The 23037-nt window shown below is 39.1% G+C and overlaps 1 protein-coding gene across 2 annotated transcripts; it reads left to right on the forward strand.

Annotated features, from left to right (window-relative positions):
- The first annotated feature begins 157 nt into the window (after positions 1–157).
- agpat3 (1-acylglycerol-3-phosphate O-acyltransferase 3) lies at positions 158–22122 on the forward strand. Of its 2 annotated transcripts, none has more exons than XM_038720219.1 (10): positions 158–362; positions 13051–13108; positions 13233–13463; positions 13977–14146; positions 15381–15542; positions 16772–16925; positions 17016–17118; positions 18207–18282; positions 18629–18827; positions 19293–22122. In XM_038720219.1, exons 3-10 carry the CDS (start codon positions 13286–13288, stop codon positions 19382–19384), a joined length of 1134 nt encoding a protein of 377 aa, XP_038576147.1. In that variant the 5' UTR covers positions 158–362; positions 13051–13108; positions 13233–13285; the 3' UTR covers positions 19385–22122. The 2 variants fall into 2 exon arrangements, with proteins under 2 accessions (XP_038576147.1, XP_038576148.1); XM_038720220.1 differs by lacking the exon at positions 158–362 and adding an exon at positions 889–1217.
- Positions 22123–23037: the final 915 nt, after the last annotated feature.

The raw sequence follows: 23037 nt of genomic DNA on the forward strand, positions 1-23037 counted from the left end.
ACAAAAAAAAAAAAAACCTATATCAGTAAATGTACTTTACTTGTAGTACTTGGATCGGCACACGTGAGGCTGCAGAGGCCCGTTGTTTAAAAAGACTGTATATTTTAATTATTTCTGTGATAATGAATGAGGGGCCGGACCGGATGTAGGGCACGCTACCTTCAGATGGGCTGTGAGGAAATGTGGGGCTTTAACCGACAAACAATAGCGCTGTTGCAAATCGCGATAACGTTTCCTCTAGTCATTTTTATTGCGTTTCAGGAAACGGACGAAGTAAGAAGGGCTTCTTAACAGGGTTATTTCACGCCCATAGATGCCAGAAAGCAGCGAAGTTTACCGGCTCCCAAGTGAATAATCTTCAGGTAAGACCAGAGTAGTTACTGACACTTGACTGCTAGCGTTAGCTGGCTGACCAAACTAGCATAGCGTAACGTTAGCAAGAGACACAGGTCAGTTGAGTATTTACAGATAACGTTCATGTCTGTGGATGAGCAACATAACAATCCAATTAGCCGACACCATCCTCTCTAAATACGACAATCACTTTAGCTAACGTTACGTTTGTTTTGTTAGTTTAGCATGCTAGCGTGTAACGTTACAGTTAACCCGGCTCACGCTGCCTTTGTGCCGCTTGCTCGAGTCCACACTGACATCAGGTTTAGGCTCCTGTCAGCCAGCGTTGATGCATCTGCTGCCTCTGTTAGTAGTAGCGGGACAGATTGTTTGTTTTTATTTTCTCAAGTATAGACGTCGAATGAGCCGTTTCCAACTTTGAGTTGACCGCGCAGCTAGCTTGACGTTAATTTACGTCCCCGGCCGCAGTCTCAGGACGTGTGCCAAACGATAAGCCCAGTCATTGGTTGGACACAAGGTGCATGCTAGCTAGTTGTTGTTTAGCATTTTTAAGCTAGCCATGCCGCACCAATGCATATAGTCTATTTGTGCGTTTGTATTCAGGGGCATTGGAGCTGCGGAATTGAGCCATGCGTGTTTATAGTGAAGCAGCACAAGTTACAGAGTAGATTGCAAAGTATCTCTGGGTTCAATGTTAAAAGCTGCTATCATCACGCTGCAACCCGCCACGCCGTACGTCATGTGAGCCAGCTGGCTTCAAGTTGACCTGCGTACCGTGTTTTATACAGACTATGTGGTATTAGCCAGTGCTAACTTTAGGCGTGAACCTTAATTTAACCACCGAGGCAAGCAGTACGTGACAGGCAAGTAACGTTACCGTGATCGTTCCTGACAGTTTTTGCTAGCAGTGTTTTTATGTTTTTCTAGTGATCATTATAATGCTGTGACTGTTCATGCTTGGTGCAAGAGACAGCTGTGTTCTCACAATACTGTCCACGTAGTAAAGTTAGACACAGCATTACATGGGAAAATGTACTAGTCATTGGATGTACACTGATATTGTAGAGCCACATGTAGGTGTGTGAGCATTCAACAGACCTTGACAGTGAAATTTGTAATTAAGTGCTGGGAAATTCTGGTGATTAATGATTATTGTTATAGGTTACTAGTTGATTTGTAAAGTGTGTGTGTGTGTGGTTCACTATCTGATAAATGCCAAAGACAAATAGACACTTATCTAAATTGCAATCTGTTAATTTTCTGTTGAGATTACCACTTGACTGTGTAGTCAACATTGATGGTAGAGACGAAAAGTTTGATACCTTTCGATATCTATAATTATCACGGTAAGTATCAAATCGTTATTTCGTTCGAGTTTAAAGGCAGATTTTTGCTCCTGAGTGAAAGTTAAAGAAACCTGATTGTTAATTGTGGTTTAAACTCTTCTTTATGGTCAACACTTGATGCCAAACAGTGGATCACTTCACAAATCTGAGGTAGAACATTCAAAACAATTCTGATAGTCTTTGTCAGCAAATATTCATGAGTAAAATTAAGTACAATCTTCACTCCCTTATCTTAAACAAAATAAATGTCTTAAAAAAATTAAGTCCAAATTTGCGTATGATTCAAGTGAATAAAATCAAACATTTATTGAACATTTGTTATATTTTATTTAAAAAAATATTGTAATAATTATTGTTTTATTGTCCAGCCTGCTAACTGCAGACTAATAGCAATTTCTCAGTTAATCGTGTAGCAAACCTTATTCTGACTATAATGGTACAGTAAGCTGGAAAACTGCAAACATCCAAAGCTTCCTAAAAAGAGATTGTCTAATACATACTTTGCTTATTCTTAAGGTTTAGGCTATGCATATAAAGCAAAGTGACAGAATTTTACAAGTCTGTATGGGTTTCCTAAGTTTGTTATGTAGTGTGTGTGTTTAAGTGTCTAAATTATTACAGTGTCCTGCAACACTTATGGCCTCTTCAACCAAAGTGTAAACCGAAATTATGTACTTTATATAATAAGAGATGCATGCGTTGCAATGGTGGCCAAATTGAAGCATCTACTTTAAACTTTTTCAGGTTGTATATCTGGGTCACACATGTCATACAAATGCGCTTGTTAATTGAGCAAACTGCGTTAGCTAAAAGTGACACGACTGTTAGCACATAGTAACCTATTGAACTGTTTATCATCTAATCAAGTCAAAGTATTGCCCTAGAGGACACATGCAATCGTAGGCAAGCCTTTTTTTGTGCACTGGCATCTTAGAGAGTAATCCTTCACTAGCAATATATAATTTTATTAACCATCATTTTTGTGACCAACTGGTAAACTACACAGTAACTTGTAAGTTCATACTCAAGCAGTCTGGCAATTTAACTCCTCCTTTTTTGCCATTAGTCCCATTATTTTGCTGACTACAGCAAAAGTACAGTATGTACCTTGAGTCTTATCAGTCATCACTTTTTATTATGGCAATGCCCAGAGGGAGCTTTAAAAGGGCTGTGACCATGTTTCAGTGGTCAGCTATCTCTTTACCCATCTCTTTACCTTATTTGTTGAATACTTTCTCTCCTTTCTGAGTTGAAGTCTTCAGAAGAGGCTTTGCATTGATTCTCTTTACATGGCGACAGCAATCAGTAAGTCAAATGCTCTGACACAAAAATGAAAAGAAAACAAAAGAGCCTCTATCTGTGGCTGTCACAGGACTGTAAAAAGCACATTCAGGCTAAATATAATGACTACCAGGCCTACCTGCCTGCCTGCGCTCACTGCACCTGAAAATGTGTTTTGGGGTAGTGACATTGGAGAAAGGTCTGAAGGGGATGGTGTGGGGTGTTCAAGTTTCTACCCTAGCTTTAAGTCGTTTTCAAGATTTCCTCAATATCAAATCCCATTGTTTCAAAATTAATTTGAAGCAACTCTGCTCCGCTGCTTTGTGTCGTCAGATGACACTGAGCATGCTTAAGCACACAGTTCCATGTTTACAATGCTGAGAGGAATACACTGCGTTCCTTGTAACTATTGTAGGCAGACTATTATAGCAGTTGATGTTGACTATCACTTTTCTAATGTTAACATAGCTGTCCTTATTAGCTAGGCTACTTGCTAATGACGTTTTTGAAGGTGGGTCTCTGGCATTGACAGCATTGTGTTGGACAGATTTGTGCAGCGGAGTTCATGATTGTAAACATTCAATTCACACACTGGTCCTTTGTCAGTGTGTTTGCGCGAACGAGAGAGAGACTGTGCGAGAGGTGCTGAGCGAATATATGTGCCGCACGCAGCTCTGAACTGAAATACGATTTTACCCATTTTAAATAGTAAAAAATAAATAAAATTGAGAATCAACATATGGCAGTCAGCATTGATGATGTGGCGGGCCACCACGAATAAATCAATGTGTGGGAAACACTGTAATAAGTAACACGTCCTCCAAAGGCAAAGACGTATTTGAAATGGATTAGGCTTGGGCAGTGTCACGTAGGGCTGGGCAATAAAACAATAATGATAATTATTGCAATATAATTTTCCATAATAACAATAAAACAAATGTTCAATAAATTGTTTAATTAATTTGAATTACTAACAAATTACAGCTTAACTTTTCTTTTAAGATATTTATTTTGTTGAGGAAATTGTTTTGAGTGTTATACCTCAGATTTGTGAAGTGAGCCACTGTTTGTCAAGTGTTTGTCATGTTCTGACCATAAAGAATAGTTTAACCAGTATCTTTCACTCAGGAGCAAAAATCAGCCTTTAAACTTAAAAGAAATAATGATTTGACATTTATCATCATAATTATTCATATGGAATGATATTAAATGTTTTATTGTAATAATATTTTTGGCCATATCGCTCAGCCCCAGTATCACGGCATAACAGGAAATGCAGGCAGCATGACTTTCAATACCATCAAAAATACAGACGCTCCTCTTTCTTTTAATCTGATACGAAAATGCTACATTGAGCTGACACACACGGACACTGTGTGAAACTGCCTGACATCATTTACAACTGTCAACAACATGACAACATAACCCCCCATTTCCTGGGGCTGCTGGTAAACAACTGACAAACAGAGCTTTAGCTGCAGCGTTATTCGCTGACAAGCTGTAAGGTACATTTACTGATAAACCTCACAGCTTAATTTTCCGTCTTTTCCGCTGCGTTCACCTGCCGCTCACTCTCTGTCAGCCACACTCTCACTAATCACACACAAAAGAGCGACTCGTCGATGAGTGGTGGGGATGACGGAACAGGACTAGTAAACAACAAAAATGCCTCTGCCCCTGTTTTGACCCCCTCTTTTTAACACAAAGGCCATCATATACAGTATACATCCTATTGAAATATCAGGAAGGTATGAAAAAACAAATGCCGCCCAAGCCTGTGGTAGGTGGCTATACAGATGATACATGTTGGCAGGATCTGTGAATTTCTGCTTTTGGGCTTTTTGTGGGATTTGTTAAAAATGATAAAGAATGATCAAATAAAGTCATTATTATAATGCATTGTGCATCTTTGGTTGTGTTACCATATGTGACTTTGCCATAACAGTGTTAACTTTAGTTTATTTTGTAAACTGTGAAATCTAATTTTAACCTCGGCAAGTGCAATTTAAATCTATCCTGCTGTATTGTTCTCCATGTTAGTTTTTTCTTTCTGGCCTATGTGTGCATCACAATCAGAGCAGCGTGGTAGTAAGTGGTGTGGCTTTAAAATATCACACATGGCATAACATAAAACTGTTCAACTGAAGTTCAGCAGTACATTGTTGCTATGTGCTGGACTGAGAGCATGCTATGCTTTGAAACATGAATGACCTTCATTGTGCAGCAATCAGTGTATTTTTGTATTTGGCTTTAATGTCCAATGGCAAGGCCTCAGGACTGTACTCTAACCATTGACCTGTTTGCTTTAGTAAACGCTTGAATGTATTTCGGCATCTCTCTTCCAGCTTGTCTGAAGCACATTTGACATTAGCTCTGTGTGAGAACCCAAAGGATTTTGTTTACTTGCCCACTAGCACCGTTAGATGCCATATCTGTGTGGCTGAGCAGTGCACAATGTTGTAAATAATTTTCCAGGTTAATTCATCCCTTATTATATCTATTCTGACTAATGTTAGATGTTACTAACAGGTGACCAATGGCAAGATAAGGCAGGAAATTCTACATTGTGATTGGTTCCTTTAGCGTAACAGATGCCATTTTGTTAACTCCACCTTTGTCAGAGAGAGCCCAGCCTTCTTTGTTAATGTTAATGAAATGTGACATATCCAGGGTGCCCATAGCCTGCTAATTAGCACTAATCTGATCCACTGGATTAGAGGATGGGAATGCATCTAAGACACAGTTACAGAAGTGAGCCCTCTTTCAGTCTTCCTAGCATCAGTGGACTCCAGTAAGAATCCACAGTGGTGTTTTTGGTCCTTTTTTTTTGCGTTGCTCTCAATGGAGATCCATTCTTTTTGGTATTGTTTCTGGTGATAGGCAATTTCTTTGGTCCTCAGTAAACTCTTGTGCTGATTAGGCAGTTCCTCCACCAGGATCCGGGGCCTGGCTGTGTTCTTGCTGTCATCATAATCTACCTCCTTCCTTCTCTGGTATTATCATGGCTGTGAAGCAGGGCGGCCTGTGACTGTCCACCTTTTTGTTGATGTTTTTATTTTGGCTTTAATTTGGTGAGATACCAGGAGCCAAAATGCTGAACCAGAGTGCTGTGATGATCTTCACTGGGATTTGTGGGGCGTTGGTGGTCATGGCAATGGCCTACTATGTCTACTGGTAAGTTACATGCAAGAGAGGTGGCTAGGCTAGGATGGGCCCTACCAGATTTATTAGAAAAGACACGTACACGTTAGCATAACACTTCAGGGCATATCTCAACTGTTCACAGGGGAAAGAAGAGTGCAGTTTGGCAGTATTTAGCTGGTGTCTTTTAGTGTACATTTCCTCAGTCCTTTCTCATATCCAAGACTCATAGCAAGCAGTGGTTATTTGTTGGCATTAAAGCTGTATTCAGGTAATGCAGAGCAGAAGCAGCTGTCCGGCCTTAAGCAGCTTCAACCTAGTCAGCATCTCTAATCTATCCTCCAGGTTGAGTAGCCTCACAGGTGTGCACACACAGGCAGGTGGATTTGACCAATGTTTTTTTTTTTTTTCTTTGAACCTCTTTTGGTCCATCTTTGTTCTATGAAGCTCTTGAAACCTCACTGCCAAAACAAATATGGTCTTTACAAAAGAACGCCTTTTGGTTGGGTTAAACACCTTCTGGTTCGATAATGTGATGAAGTCATGGTGTGTGTGATATGATTGGATCTGGAGAGTGGGTCAAGTGTGAGAATTTTACTCAAAATGAGTTTTTACTGCATGCTCTTAAGACTGAACTACTAACCTGAATAGCTGAAATGGAGCACGTTGGGCAGAGCAACACATTATTGTTTTTCTGTTGACCTTGGATATGGAGAAAGATTAACTTTGGCATGGTTATTTGATTGTTTGTGTAAATACAGTACAGTAGTTAAAAAGGTAAACTTGGTCGAGCTGGCTGGTATTATCGGTATGTGCTTATTGCCGTGAAGTCAGTATTGCATTATACTTCAGCTGAAATGTAAAAAGAAATCGCTGTACAGAAATGTGAAATTTAAGGGATCCTTGTTAAATATGGATTTTTTTTTTATGCATTTATGATCGTGTTAGTCCAATAATACTGTATTGTCTGGCTCTAAACCTTAGTATGGTTAAGGTACTTGTAGGGTAAAGCTGGCATGTAAAAGGAAGTCAAATTTTAACATGATCGGTGTATAACCAACCCTAACCTAGGGCTGGGTAATAAAACAATAAGGATAATTATCGCAATATAATTTTCCTAAATAACAGTATAGCCTAACAAATGTTCAATAAATGTTTGATTTAATTTATTTTAATCACGAACAAATGATCATATAATTTTTCTATTAGGATATTTATTTTGTTGAGGGAAAAAGGACTGAAAAAGATTTTACTTAATTTTACTCATGCATATTTATTTTATTATCATAATTGTTTTGAATGTTCTACCTCAGATTTAGGTGATTTTTTGACTTTGGCATCAAGTGTCATGTTTTGAAAATAAAGAATAGTTTAAACCCACAATTAACCATCTGATTTCTTCAACTTTCACTCGGTAGCAAAAATCCGCCTTTAAACTGCAAAGAAATAATGATTTGATTTATCGTGATAATTATTAATATGGAATGATATATAATTTTTAAAATAATTTTTAGCCCTACTCTAACCCCAAATACATTCAGCTTCACAGTACAGCACAAACAGTCCAAAACACTTTCAATACCCTTAACAAAGTTTAACTGAAAGTAAACTACAACAATTGAAAATGTTTTATTGCACTGAAGTATGCAGAAAAATTTCATTTTCATCAGTGTCTTTCGATTTTTATAGTTTTAGCTTTTCTTAAACATTTTGATGCAAAATGTTAACAGACACTTAAAAGTTGGCAGGATTGTCTTCAGGATATTCATTTGTCATATGCCCTTTGGTTTGTTGGTTCATGTCTTGCCTCGCTTGCACCAATGCACGAAGCCTGATCCCTTACCACAACAGCTCGGGTTTTGATTCCACCACGTGCCCTTTGATATATGTCATCTTTCTCTCCCTTTTTCTGTCTCTCTTCAGCTGATTTATCTAATAAGGCTGAAATGTATTCATAAAAAAAATATACTCATGTATACACCTTGGTTGGCCACCTCACACCAATTCCATAGCAAATATGTTGAGTGCTGCTGGTTAGTTGAACTTTTGGAAAGTGAAGTCAGATTCAGTCAATGCACACAAAGTCAGTGGTAAGGCGCTCTTTGCTGTAGGCACTGAATCAAGGCCTCTGTTTCAACTTGATTGAAAGGTTGTGGTTGTTCTAAGTTTGTGCAACTCCATGAATGTACAGAGAGACAGGAGCAGAAAGAACACAACGTGGAGGAAAATGAGAACAAAGTTCATGGCATGGAAATCTCTCTCTCTCTCTCTCTCTCACACACACACACACACACACACACACACACACACACACACACACACACACACACACACACACACACACACACACACACACACACACACACACACACACACACACACACACACACACTCCGTTGCCGGCGAACTTCTCTCACTAGCTGCTTGTGGCCAAACAACACAGGCTGAAAGTTGAATGCTATAGCTTTCTTAAGCACATTTCAAGTCTCTACGAGTAGATCTTAATAGATTACTGACATGAATTGAAAACGGCGGCTGATTTGTAAAGGGGAATAAGTTAAGAAGTTTCAAAATGCCTACCAAAGTGCTAATTGCACAGTATTATTACAGGATCACATAACAAGTGTGTTTACCTTGTGTGCATTGCTGGGTCTCATTACATACAATCATGCACCAAGCATGCCTGTTTCACTTCATCATCTTTTGGGACAACAAGGGTTTCTAAACTTATGTGACATTTACTAGTAATTTTCATCAGGGGATTTGTTAACCTCTTTAGAAACAGAATACTATGAATAGGAATTTGAAGTTGTAGGGGAGATGTGAGCATTTCTAAAGATACCTTGGGAGAAGGTTCACGCCTATACTAGGGATGAAACGGTATGAAAATTTCATATCACGATTGTAGTGACCGAAATTGTCACGGTTATCGGCATTATCGCAGTATTGTAAAAATGTGCTGATAAACGCGCTGAAACCATTTCAACAAGTTTTATATTGAAAACTATAAATAAAATTGCCATTTTGTTTGCATAAACAATAAAATAACAGCCACTACTTTTTGTAAACCTATGAAAACCATCTTAAGTGTGCATTATTAATTATTATTATTAATGAACAAGATATGCTGGATTGGTTGACTAAACTGCTTAACGTGTTCTCATGTGCTGTGGACGAACGGAGTCTGCAGACAGCAGCAGAACAATGTGTAGCGTTTTTACAAGAGCAGCTAACACAGAGAGCTTCAGTTTACAAGCTTTACAAACCAAAGCTAAAGATTAGCTCGCCCTGCGTTCACTAAAAGGTTATTTTCTTCAATCAAATTTCCCTTAGCACTCTCATTAAAAACTAAAACACGACCGGACTTCAGATTGACTGAAAAGTATCTGCAGTGGGGAATTTTACCATGGTTTATCGTTATCGTATACTATAGATTAACTGCAGTGAGTTTATTAAAGAGCAGTTAACACCCACTACCTATTCTAGATTTTTTTTTAATTGTCCATGACACATTTATCTACCTCCGTTCATCGCACTACTACACACCACCCTCTTTGATTCTTCAGTGTTGGGGCTATCTAATCCTTCCAAATTATGTAGCAGTAGTGTAACTTTACCCTCCCAGTCACTCTCTCCCTCCAACAAAGGTCATATCTGTAACATAATGCCGACACAGCTATAGATGTTTTTTTTTTTTTTACTGATCTTCAAATCTATCTGTTAAAACATTATGTACACATGACACTATTTCAACAGAGTTGTTGTAACTACAGAGATTTAGAAACATTTAAACGTCCATTTGCCCAAGACACAGAGCTAAAGTTCTGTGGATGTGCAAGATTTAATTCCCTTCACACTCTGGCCACATTATTATTGTGTCTATTGTGTTACAGTGTTGTGTCATGTGGTTTATTTAAGTTTGCTTGGTTTGTCCTTTACTGAGATAGTACTTTAAGAAATATAATGCAGGCTTGAAGTAAAAGAAAATATTTGGATTGCTTGATAAATACAAAATCAGATTTCTATTATCTATGTTTTTATTATATTTCAGGATCGACCACCACAGGTTACTATATTTGTAGCTGTGTTAGGAATTTACTTCCTTTTATATACAAACAATATGTAAGACAATAATCTCTGAACCAAGAAAGTAGTCCTTACAGACACTCTGAACAATACTGCATCTGTGGTTGAAGGCTGTTATGTCAGTGTGACACACAGGCACACAATGCCTCTGTCTCTCCCTTGTTGTCTTGCATGCAGCCTGTTGTCCTGCAAATCAAACACCAGACGGCCTCTTCTTCTGACATTGTTGTCGCAGGCAATGCAGGTGGCTGTAAGTCACAAGTTGATGTTGCTAGCACTGTCACAAAAAAATAGTTATAATGTAAAACAAAGCAGGTTGAGGCCTGAAGTGGAGTGGGTGTGCACATATCGCCGCACAGATCTGCAAAGGAACTAGTCAGATTAGAAATCTTTCTCGGAACAGATTTAAGATGGCTTAACCTACACTTTAATGGGCTTTAATGCAGATGTGGGAACAGTTCATTCAAGGCCTGTGGGCATACTGATGAGTACTCATTGATAGTAAATGTCACTACTCACAAAAATGCTCAATACTTTTGTGAACAGTATTATGCAGACAACAATCAAACAAGCAAAAGGACTGGTCATCATATGTTCTCTAACAAAGAAACATCTAGTTTGCGTCTTACTAAATATGTTGTTTGTGGCAGTTACCTGCACAAAACAGAACTGTCTTCTTCTCATTAGTTCATTCTCTATGCTTAGTCTTATTCAGTATTTTGAAGTGTGGAGCGTGTCCGAGCATGCTTTTGCACAAGCATGGAAGCACCCTGGACAGATCCCCAGTATGTTGTCATGCTAAAATCCCTTATTCTGAACTCTCACCCAGTGACTAACTTTTTAAGTTCTCCCAGAACAACAGGCAAGGGAAGGGGCATAGTCAGTCTTTAAGAATCACTTTAAATGCAGACTATTGTCGGTAGCTTTGAGGTGCGAGTTGAGCTGGCCTGCCGGCTGCTTTGTGCACTTGTGTAAAGACCACCAAAGTACAAGGACTTTCTGGATGAAATTTCTGACTTTCTATCTTTGATTGTTCCTAGCTTTGATAACATTGCCACAGAATACTAATTTTTAGGCTCATACTTAGGGTATACTTAGGGTTTGTTACATGCTTTAACATTTAAAAAACACATTACTTTTCTCACACTACCCATTGCTTCAGCACCTCTTTTTACCCTCTGTCTGAACACTCAATTTTCGCTCCTTATATGTACTGAACTCTTTTTATTCAACTATGCCAAAACTGGAAATTCAGTTTTCCATTCCACGGCACCTTTAATCCTTGGGGATTTTTAATATTTAAGCTCTTGTCCATCAAAGCCAGTGGTTAGCCGTTTCTAAAACTTGTGGACTCTATCTCAGTCTGTTACTGGTCCCACACATGATCATGGCCATAGACTTGATCTTGTTTGATCATTAAGTTCACACTGAACTGGGGTCCCTGGTATTACTTTGATTTTTAATTTTAGGGCCATTTCTAAATTCTTTTGTCGATCCTGCGATCAATTTTATTCTTTTTGTCTATGCTCCCTTTGGGCTCTATTCTAAGCATAATATCGCTATTATGCTGATGATACACAGCTGTACTTACTGCTAAAACCAGGTGATTCAAATTCCTTGCAGTCCACTTTTAACTGTCTTTTTTCAACTAACTGAGAATAAGACGGAAGTAATACTATTTGGCACCCCCAGCTTAATTGAGGAATAATCTAAAAATATGTACCTTGTCTACAAATGTACACCCCTTTGCCAGAAATGTATCTTTGTTGAGTTTTAATGCTGAATCAAACATTTTAATTCTGTTTTCAAGGCTACCTTTTTTTTTTCATCTGAGGACTATCACAAAACTGAAATCCTTTTTCTCTGTTAAGGACTTGTTTTACATGCTCTTATATTGTCATAAATTGATTATTGCAATTCCTTGTACTTTGGCATCTTTCACTTATAATTATTGCACTTGCAGCTTGTTCAGACTGCAGCTGCTAGATTGTTGACGATTTTGTTGTAGATTTTAAGGGCTGTAAATTGTTTTTAGGGCATAAAATGGACCGGCTCCCTCAAATATTTCAGATCTCCTTGTCCATTCATCCCCCACTACAGAGAATAAGTCTCATCTTAAAACTTTTTATTCTTTGGTATTTGAGTCTGTTTAGAGAAACTCTCTAACTGTTTTGTTTTTAACTCTTGTTTTCCATAGTTGTGTTTTTATTTGATTGGTCAGTTTGCACAGCACTTTGTTCAACATTGATTTTTTTTTTTAAATGTGAATTATAAATAAATTGACTAATAGTCACAGAAACACAGTCACATCATTACCTAGGGGCAATTAAACACTAGCAACAGGTCTGTCGTGGTAGACCGCGTCATTTAGTCTAGTAGTTTTCAGGTGCAATTTGGGGAGACAGAATTGTTTTAATGTTTTTATGTTATAGTAACTACCTGTAGTCAAGTAACGTTTTCTGTTGAAATTTGTGGTTCTGTTTTAAATGTTGTCCTTCTGCCTCAGCTTTTGTAAAAGGTCAGATGCAAGTCAAAAAGTAACCATGCTCTTTATCAAACAGAAGGGATTTTTCGGCACATTATTTGCCAAGGCGCGTGCTACAATGAGCCATGATGTTGCAGGAGTCTTCTTTTGGTTCATGTTAACTTGCCATCCACACAAAAAACAGAGGCGATTTCTGACCTTCTCGTGTCACTTGCTAATGAAATTAACCTGTTTGATGGAACATGCACTGTGCATTTTATTCATTTCTACTGTAATGACGCTGTCCTGCAGCCTTTTATGTTTAACGTCACTTCTGCCACTGTCACCTTAACCTCTGTTGTCTGCTGTCTTCATCAGGTCTGTAGTATTGGCTGACGGACCGTGTAAACGCGGCTTGTAAAAGAATCCCACCGTGGTAAGAAACGCTGCTGTTCTTTTGAATATCTGAAGGCATCGTTTTGCCCGTAGAGCAATAGATTAAAAGACCTCCTCCCTCATTTCCTCATCTCTCCCTGCCTCCTGTTTCTGCCCTCTCTCAGGTTGGTCATAGTGTATAGAGAGGAGCCTACTCCACTCTCCAGGCTCCTCAGCCATGGCTCTGCTGACCTACCTCAAGAGCCTGTTCATCCTGCAGTTGCTAATGGGCTTTGTGTTCGTGGTGAGCGGCCTCATCATAAACTTCATTCAGCTCTGCACCTGCATCCTCTGGCCAATCAACAAGCAGCTCTATCGCAGGATCAACTGCCGGCTCTCCTACTCCCTCTGGAGTCGTGAGTAGATGATACTCCTATTATGTTGCTATAAGTTCTAATTTTCTTTAATCCAAACCACAAGTTTCATATTTCAAAAACTGAAAAGAAAGAAAAGGCGCTAGGTAGTGTGTCATCACACTTGACCTGTTCACTTGCCACATGCATGTCTAGTATTCAGTCTCCTTTTATCTCTGAGATAAACCTCAATTTCACCAGGCCCCCATTTAATTTTTCTGCCATTTGATTCTGGGTGCGTCGTGTACAGTGGGTTTATCTACTTTTCAAGACTGCAAATGTCTGCCTTTGTAAGTTAATGACGTTATATTTACACCAAAATGACTTTAAAAATGCCCCTTACAGATTTAGAGTTTGCAGATAATTCTCTGTGGTTGTCATCAAGCTTCATCATTCACTGTGTATTAATCGACAAACTTGATGATGCATTTAGAGGAAAATGCCATAAATAGTTAAGCACATATTCAGTTGTCAGTATCTTCTCAATAAACATGATGTGTTGTCACCTCTGTGCAGAGCTGGTGATGCTGCTGGAGTGGTGGTCTGGGACCGAATGCACCCTATACATAGACCAAGCTACGGTGGACAAGTTTGGCAAAGAGCATGCCATCATCATCCTCAACCACAACTTCGAGATCGACTTCCTGTGTGGCTGGACCATGTGCGAAAGATATGGTGTTCTAGGGGTCAGTAATGTAGCAATATCTATACTGTAATCTTTTTTTAGGCTCAAAAAGATATTCAAACCCTTATCTCTACATAATGGAATGAATGCTTGTCAACTTTAGATGCTCTAAATGATCAAGTTGGGCTTAATTACTGACTGTGAGAAATCCAAATTCTAAACTTTTTTTATACAGCACTTTTTAAAATAAATGTTACAAAGTGCTTTAGATGGTCGAACTAGGTTTAAAAAATTCATGGCAGAAGAATGTAAATTCAGGCAATTAAGTGATACTCGAATTAAATAAAGATAAATACTACTAATAAAATACATTTATACATGTCCGCGATAAAGCTGCACGATAGAATTAACAAAAGGCTTCTTTTTAAAGATGGCTTTTGAGAAGGGATTTAAAAAATGTCACTGATTTAGCAAGCTTCAGATCTTCAATCAGGGAGTTCCAAGGCTGAGGGGTCCTCACTGTGAAAGGCTCAGCAAATCCTCAGTCACAGCCAGCAGAGCCCTGCCAGAGGATCTGAAGCTGCGCTCTGGCTCATAGGAGAGCAGCAATTCAGCAATGTAGCTGAGGCATTAAGTGTGTTAAAAGTGGTCAGTAAAATCTTACAAACAATTCTAAAACTAACCGGTAACCAGGTAGGCATCAAGTAGTTTTTTGGCTCGAACCTGAATACCATGAGTTACAGTAATCAATATGAAGTAAATGATGAATGACTTTCTTAAAATCAAGTCAAGAGAGTCCTGATTGTTGAGATGTTCCTTGATGAGTTTATAAAAACCTTTTGTAACTGTTTTTCAAATGAAAGTTCACTGTTACCCAGGTTACTGGCTGCAGGTGTCATATGAAAAGAGAGGGATGCAAGATGCATGTAAAAAAATAGAGATGGACTTAGGGGGACCTAAGAAGTTTTGGGTTTTTTGTCAGCTGGAGACGGTTTTGGGATATCTATCACATTATTTAACAGACAAGATAAAAGATGACTTAAATTGCCTTCATCACTGTTTTTTAAAATTTTTTTATGAATGTGTTTCTCATCTGCATAACAAAGGTACTGGATTTTGTGTTTATATATGATATGCATAAGTGGCAGCATGTACATACAAAACAACAAGGGGCCAAGGATGGAGCCGTGGGGGACACCACAGTCAGAGGGGCCACTGAAGACGAGGCTTTAACCATGACTACTGAAAACGTACTGTTTGATAAATTGGATTTAATATCTGTTATCCCTCTGTAGAGTTCAAAAGTGCTAGCCAAACATGAGCTACTGAAGGTCCCTCTGATTGGCTGGACCTGGTACTTCCTAGAAATAGTCTTCTGCAAAAGAAGATGGGAGGATGACCGAGACACTGTCTTCAATGGACTGAGCAGGCTCAAAGACTATCCTGAATTTATGTGGGTAGGTACATGTCTGTCAGACATTGTCTGTCTTCTGGCATGAGTGCAGTAGTAGGCTGGGTGTAAGGTTTGCTTAAATTCATTTCTGTGCTACTACACATCCATTTGCAAAAAACAGTCAACTCTGGGCCAGTTAAGCAATCAAGATTGTAAAATATGCTCTCAGACATGTAGTTAGTAAGAGTAGGTATCACAGTTTCCATTAAGGATCATAAATGCCAAATAAAGCGGCCAGGGCAAGGAATGTGGTCAGACAGTCAAACCAATTCATTTGGATGTGTGCACCAAACGTTAATGTGTGTGCACCCATAAATTGACTAATAATTCCTCATTGCAAACGAAAACTGAGCACAACTATGGCAAGTAATGTAGGTGAAAGGTCAACCAGGCATTCTGCTGTCTAAGCTATCTACATTAATCAGTTTGGTTAAGGGATATCACAGTGTGCCTTCACTGTTTCTTCCAAACAAGTTTAACTAAGCAGGGAGTTTGTTAAAAGCCTGTATGATTGTGTGACTGTATTGGTAGTAATAACGGAACAAACTAACATTGGCCAAAACTACAAAAATAAGATTGAAGTTGAGATCAACTGGAATTATTATTAATAAATCATTTTATGTCAGTTCTTTAGGTTACATAGGACAAAAACTACGAGGACATCCAGATGCTGCCCTTTGACCCAGTTTCTCTTATGTAGACTGATATCAGTAGTGATATACACACAGGTTCTCTGAGTGCACCAGCTGGGGGGGGGGGGGATTTTCTTCTGTGAAACCTCATGAACGGGTCTTTCCACTGTGCATAAAGAGTCTTCCCCTCCTTTTGGATGCAAAATATATTTTTTCTGTTACATACATTCTTACCTGGCGGCAGCAGGTGTTCCTGTTTGTTGTACTTTACTGAGCATTTAAAGCCCCTTGTGTTACAGGATGTGAAGCCGTGAGTCGGTTACCAACTGAGATTTAGCAGATCAGGAGTTGATCTAATTACCCCTTAAGTCAGGCTTCAGGCCACTGCTGATGACATAGTTTTTGTATGTTTAGATAAACAAACTAAACACTCTTGGGTAGAGATGTCATGTCATCAAGACCTTTATTGGAAGTGTAGTGTTACAGTGAGGCGCATGTGATCTGTAATTCAACCAAGCAGAGATAGGGTAGTGGATTGGACAAGAGAAAGGAGGTCACCTTAAATTTGTGTGGTGTTAACACAGCTGTTCTCCCTCCACAGTTCCTGCTGTATTGCGAGGGCACCCGCTTTACAGAGACAAAGCACCAAATCAGTATGCAGGTTGCAGAGAGTAAAGGCCTGCCCAAGCTCAAATACCACCTACTACCCCGGACCAAAGGATTCACCACCACACTGCAGTGTCTTAAGGGGACAGGTTGTGTTTACAAATGCACACACGCAAAGTTCATCATGCTCAAATTAAATGAGTGTTCTATTTCTAATGTCTAATTTTCCTCTCTTACAGTGACTGCTGTGTATGATGTAACTCTCAACTTCAAAGACAACCAAACTCCCACTCTCCTGGGCATCGTCAACGGCAAGACATACAAAGCTGACATGAGTGTAAGGTGAGTGCCAAAGATACCCTGCATTTACTTTTGAATCATTCGTTGTTGTAATAATGATGCATTACACTGCCAGCTGTGCTGAGTTTCTTCAAGTGGGAAAATGAGCAATGTATTTTAAACCTGTTGGCCTCCTACCAACTGCATTTTTGTCCCATAACAATGAAAGACACTGAGAGCACTCCAATGTTGGCTGCTTTCCCAGTACGTTTATGGTTTCAGAACAATAACTCTGATGGCCAGGACACTCCTACTGAGTAACGAGCTGGCCATGAGATGGAAACAGATTGGGATGGCTCTCACTGAGTGGCTGAGAAAAGCATGTCTTTTGTCTGGACTGCACAATTGAATTAGAGAAGAAATATAGCGTTTCCTTATTTTACCCAAATGAAACTAGGATAAGGAGGATACTGGAGGATACTGTTTTAGTTTTTTGGTAGCATGGGGGAGTCAGTTAAACAGACAAGTGGGTTTAAAGACTGATAGGCGATCCATGTTGCAGGGTGGAAGTGAGCTTTTGGTGAGGGTGTCCCCTAATGGTGAGAAATTGACATAGCATAATCATGAAACCTTTTCTATTGCACTGAGAGAAGTACAGCGGAAAATATTGTGTGAAGTGTCTGTGTGTCATTGTTACATCTTATTGTTTATTATTTTATGATTTGAGAGTCCTACTCCTCATCTGAATGTATTAAGTAGTTATTTTTCCTTGTTTAAAATGAAATATTTTAATTAGGTGTTGTAGTGCATATAAATTATGTGTGAATACTTTGTATGTAAAAGGATTTTGGCTTCACAAGTGATCTGACCACATTGGACTGAATTCAACAACCTGTCATCCATTGTGTTGTGTTTTGTGTTGTATTTTCTCAGCTGTTCATTATGTGTTCATTTCTAACTGTGACAAAAAACAATGTGTGTATGTTGGTTAATATAGTTGTTCTGTGTGGAGTGCTTACTCTGCTGTTTCACAAATCTAATGTTTTTTACCCAGTTTAATACTATGTGGCTGTGCACCTTTGTGTATGACTCTAAAAAATTAATATTATTCCATTCCTGTATCATGTTTTTTTAAAATCTTTCCCAACCAGGCGGTTCTCTGTGGAGGATATACCAGATGATGAAAAAGAGTGTGCAAACTGGCTGCACAGGCTCTACCAGGAGAAGGTAAACTGAGAAATGTGAACATTAAAGGCAAAATCTGTAATCAAATGTAACTAGGACCCACCACAAAAAAAGACCCAAGATTAAATCTTGGGTTTTTAGGAATTAAGTGATTGGCAGATATTTCTGTACACAAGCTACAGCAAGTTCATCTAATGCTGTAAAAGTTTTGTAAAAAATCTTTCCCCTAAGACCCAAATAATTTATTGTGAAAAATAAAGTAAACACAAAACCACAAACATTTGCCTCACGCTTCAGTCTGGTAGACTGTTGTTTCAGGTCAAATGAGCAATGGCATACATGATCAATTAAGAAAGTGCAAACCAATTCTTCTTCCTGTCATGCTCAGGACGCCTTACAGGAAATGTACAACAAGGAAGGCAAATTCCCCGGACCCACAGTAATCCCACGCCGCAGGCCATGGACGCTGCTGAACTTCCTGTTTTGGGCCACCCTGCTGCTTTCACCCCTCATCAACTTCGCTTGTGGAGTGGTCGTCAGTGGCTCCCCCCTCCTCATCATTGGCTTTATCCTCTTCCTCATCATAGGTAGGTAAACTGCACCAGCGCCCCTTTTTTAGAAAAATAACAAAAAAATTAAGATGGCTGCTTCTCAGAATCAGTTTTATTGCCAGGTATATGTACACATATGAGGAATTTAACTCAGGACTGTACATTGCTCACGATGTGCTTACTTATACAATAATAAAATAAAATCAGGCACAAACTATAGAGTAGACAACACTAATATTCACACTATGAACAAAACAATATAGACATATTGACAAATAGTGCAGTGATCAGAGTGCAAAGGATGCAGAGTAAACTATTGTCATTATGTACATGTTGAAGGTGGATATGATATACAGGTACACATACATGTACACAGTGTTCTTGGGTATTGAGGCCATTGTCTCTCAAAACTGAAATTGCTGAAGGCCCAGTGGTGTTTAACATTTGAATTGCTGTCCTCATTCATTCCACTCCTTCTTTTCTCCTTTGTTCTTTCCACAGCCTCCATAGCTATCCGCCGCCTCATAGGGGTCACAGAGGTGAAGAAAACCGGCTCTAGTTACGGCAACCCGGAGGCAAAGAAACAAAACTAAAGAAGTGATACCCCCTCCGTGTACGGCCGTTTCTGTACGGATTCCCTGTGGTGTTTCACCCCTACCCAACTCCATTCTCCTCTTACTGTTGAGTCAGTTGAAAGGCTAGGGAGGAGACCCAGCTGTGAAAACATAATAGAGACCAGAGTTAGAAATACCAATGGCACTAGGGTGAGAGAGAGTATGGAAGGTCTGGGCTTCAAACTTTCTGGTGTAACACAGAACATATATGGGGGGAGGCAGCGCTGTATTCCCCTGCATCTTTCTTAATCTAGCTAGTGACCTACTGTCCCCACCCGTCTCATGAAATCCCGATAACACCCAAGGTTAATCTCCTAACTTGTCTGAGGTCACATGGACAGTCAGTCAGTCCATTTCCTGCCCTGCGCTACCTACCTCCACTTCATGTCACAGTCATCAAGCCAATCAGGGAGTGTTGATGTGCTCATTCTCCTTTCCCACAGAACACAAGCCGATCCGTATCTGATCTTTTAAATCTTAACCTCCATCCAGGGGCAGTGCGTTTCTGCAACAGCAATCTGATACATGCAGGACATCTTCCTCCCTTTTTTTTCTCCACTAATTGAGAGTTGTAATGGGAACCGGTGCCTTGAGGCCCACCCTGGTTTCCTTACTTTTAAATGGTCTGTTCACTCAAATCACAAAACATTTACCATTTAACTTCTACGAATATAGGAGGCAGGGTCATTGTAAAAGTAAAAAAAATGAACAACAGTGTGTCTTTCCAGAAACAATGTCTCTGTTACTCTGGATCATGTTTGACAGTTTTCATCAGTGACTATATGTCGAATGTTAAAAAAAAAACAGAGTGAAAGCTGGCCATATTGACATCATTTGATTATCCAAGTAGCAGGCACATTGTTCCTGGAAAGAGACACTGCTCTTGAGTTTCAAATATCATTTTAAAAATATTTTCAGCACCACCAATGATATTCAGTTCACCTCCATTGTAATGGCTTAGCAGCAGAAATCTCAGGGGAGAGATCCCCCCCCCAAAATAAATGTGGTCTCATCATGACCTTTTTTTTTAACTGACCCCTGAACATCTTGGCTGGGAGATGCTGGTGGCTAAACTACAGCAAGAGCTCAGAATGTGAAAACTGTCCTCATCAAGGATACATACCATCCTTTACAGGTCTCATTTGTAGCCCACAGCACCAACACCTACAGATTCATTCTGACACATTTCAGTTATTTTTCCAATCTCTCTTCCTGTTTTTCATTTGTAAAACACAATTGGACCCCACATGTTGAAATGCAGGTTTGACTGTTCTGCTTTTGCTCTTGATGAATGGCAGATCTGGTGGAACCAGATTCCAGACAAAGGTCACCAACTGTCTTCATGTAGCCTCACAGCTGTTGGGATGTTTTGGTGTCCAGATATAGATTGTAGAGCTGATATTTGAACCTTTGCCTTAAATCAAGCCTGCTCAGGCAAGGGATTGCTTATTCGCCACCCCTTTAAAAACAGCACCCCAACTCTTACCTCTTGCGTTATGTTTGAAGATTCATCCTCTTCCTCCTTACAGTGCATGATGGAGTTGTCTTTCTTTCTTTTTTTTTGGTTTGATTACCAAAGTGAAAGAGTTATTGGAAAACCATTTTTAATCTTTATGGTAGAAAGCTAGAAAGTTGTTGGTTTGTTTAAGGCGTCCTTGTTAACTGTACATTGCCATTAGTTAAAGCCTTGTTTCTCTGAATGTCCCAGCCATTGTTTAATGCAGTTCTATACATTTCACTGTTTTTAGAATCGGTCATCCCAGAGGTGGTTGTTTTTGACTGACAAATTAAATATTGGCTAATGCAATCCAAGGGTAGATCCCTTCGAGTGTTACAAGTCACATTTCGTGGTCCCAAATACAAACAATGGTAGCAAAACATGGAGGGGATACTTTGTGTCATGCTTTTTCCTCTCCTCCCCCCTCCTGTGCCACATGTAGTAATAATCATAGATTTTGTTTTGTTAAATTTTTGGGGGACTCATCACTCCTCAGCAGTAATATGTCGTGTACTTCCTCTCTTGGTAAAGTAATCTCAACCCAGACAGATTTCATGCAAGCCTTAATAGACAGTTCTGCTTCATTTTTGTGTGAAAATGTAGAAGCTAACTGAACCCCTGTGGTAGTGATGTATTGAAATTTGGAAAAATGTCCTCCGGTATAGCAAGCAAGTTGCTGGGATTAGTTGCCAAGTTGGTGGTTCTAAAGTTTTAACATTAAGAATTAAAGCGAAATGAGAATGGAAGTCTAAGTACGGAGAGCTCTGTTCATAATCAGTTCTTTTTTTTTTTTTTTTTTTTTACAGTAAGTTACTTCAGTTGCTTTACCTCAAATATTTGTTAAAAGCTTTAGTATCTTAGCCTGGTATCTGTGTTTCCTTTGATACCGACATACAGCATCGGATACGAATGCAGTCCAACTCATCTTGTCATTCAGTAAAAATGATATCCCACAGCAGAAAGGATGCTGAGAAGATCAAACTTTTTACAGGGGATGTTTTTTATTCAGAAGACACAAATAACTTTTTTTTTTTTCCTGAGGTCTAGAATGGAATCAAATAAAATTACAAATTGACAACACTTTATGACTTTTGAAATCTCAAAGATAATTCAGTTAGTGGCACCTCTTGCGTCAGCTTTGTTTTGTTTTCTAAGGCTATTTCTATGTTTTCTTCAATTTAAACACTTGAGAATATTAAAGGATTTAATCACAAAGCCACTCTTACTCTTTTGACTTATTTGGATCTGTGTGAGTTTCTCTGTTTGCACAGCAGTTCAGATAAAATGAATATTGCTCAGCATGATACCAGGAGCAGGGGTTGCTGAATCTACAATTTCCTTCTTCCATCTTTTCTCCTTCATCAACAGAACCATTTTCGCAGAGGCACATTTACATCCATCATTCATCATGACATCCACAAATTTCCATTAAGATACAGTATAAAGTCACAAAGTGTGACAGTATGTAGAGACTGTGTAAACTGAAAATATGTACATAAAGGAAATGCGGAATGTCACATTCACTTTTAGAAATTGTAGAGATGTATTTAGCTGTTCCTTTGCAGTGCGAATGACCCATTAGCCAACTGTCCCATCAAGTGTCCTGAGGAAATCTTTGATATACAGGATATTGAGAGACTGTATAAATATGTAAATAATGTAAATGAGTCGATGTTCACTTTTAGAAATGGCAGAGATGTTCTTTGGTTCTTTTGCATTAGCTGTTTTGAATGACAGGCCATGCATTCAGGCTACAACCAGCTGTACCACTGATGGAAAAGCTACAGCAGAAGATTTAAGCTGAGCTGGCGTCCAAGGTGCAGTTTACAAATTATGTGCAAAGATTATACGTTACACTATCTCACTTTTCAGGTTTGCAACTGTAGAAGACCTTCAGGATGCATCTGTTCTAATTAAAGCCACAGACAGAAGGCTTGAGTCATTGATTATGCTTAGAAAGGATTTTTCCAACTTTGTAATTAATCATTGTTTCTTACTGTAGTCAGTTACTTTTTGCATGATGTGCACTATTGCACAGTCACTGAATCGAGTTAATTTTGACTCAGGGACTCTTAACAGCCTGGCAGTGGAACAGCTGTGGCATTAACACTGAATCTGAACCTGAATAAAAAGG

This window comes from Micropterus salmoides, unplaced genomic scaffold, assembly GCF_014851395.1.
Source record: "Micropterus salmoides isolate LMB-PRFRI ecotype aquatic unplaced genomic scaffold, ASM1485139v1 Ms_hic_scaffold_15, whole genome shotgun sequence".
Taxonomy (NCBI): Eukaryota; Metazoa; Chordata; class Actinopteri; order Centrarchiformes; family Centrarchidae; genus Micropterus; species Micropterus salmoides.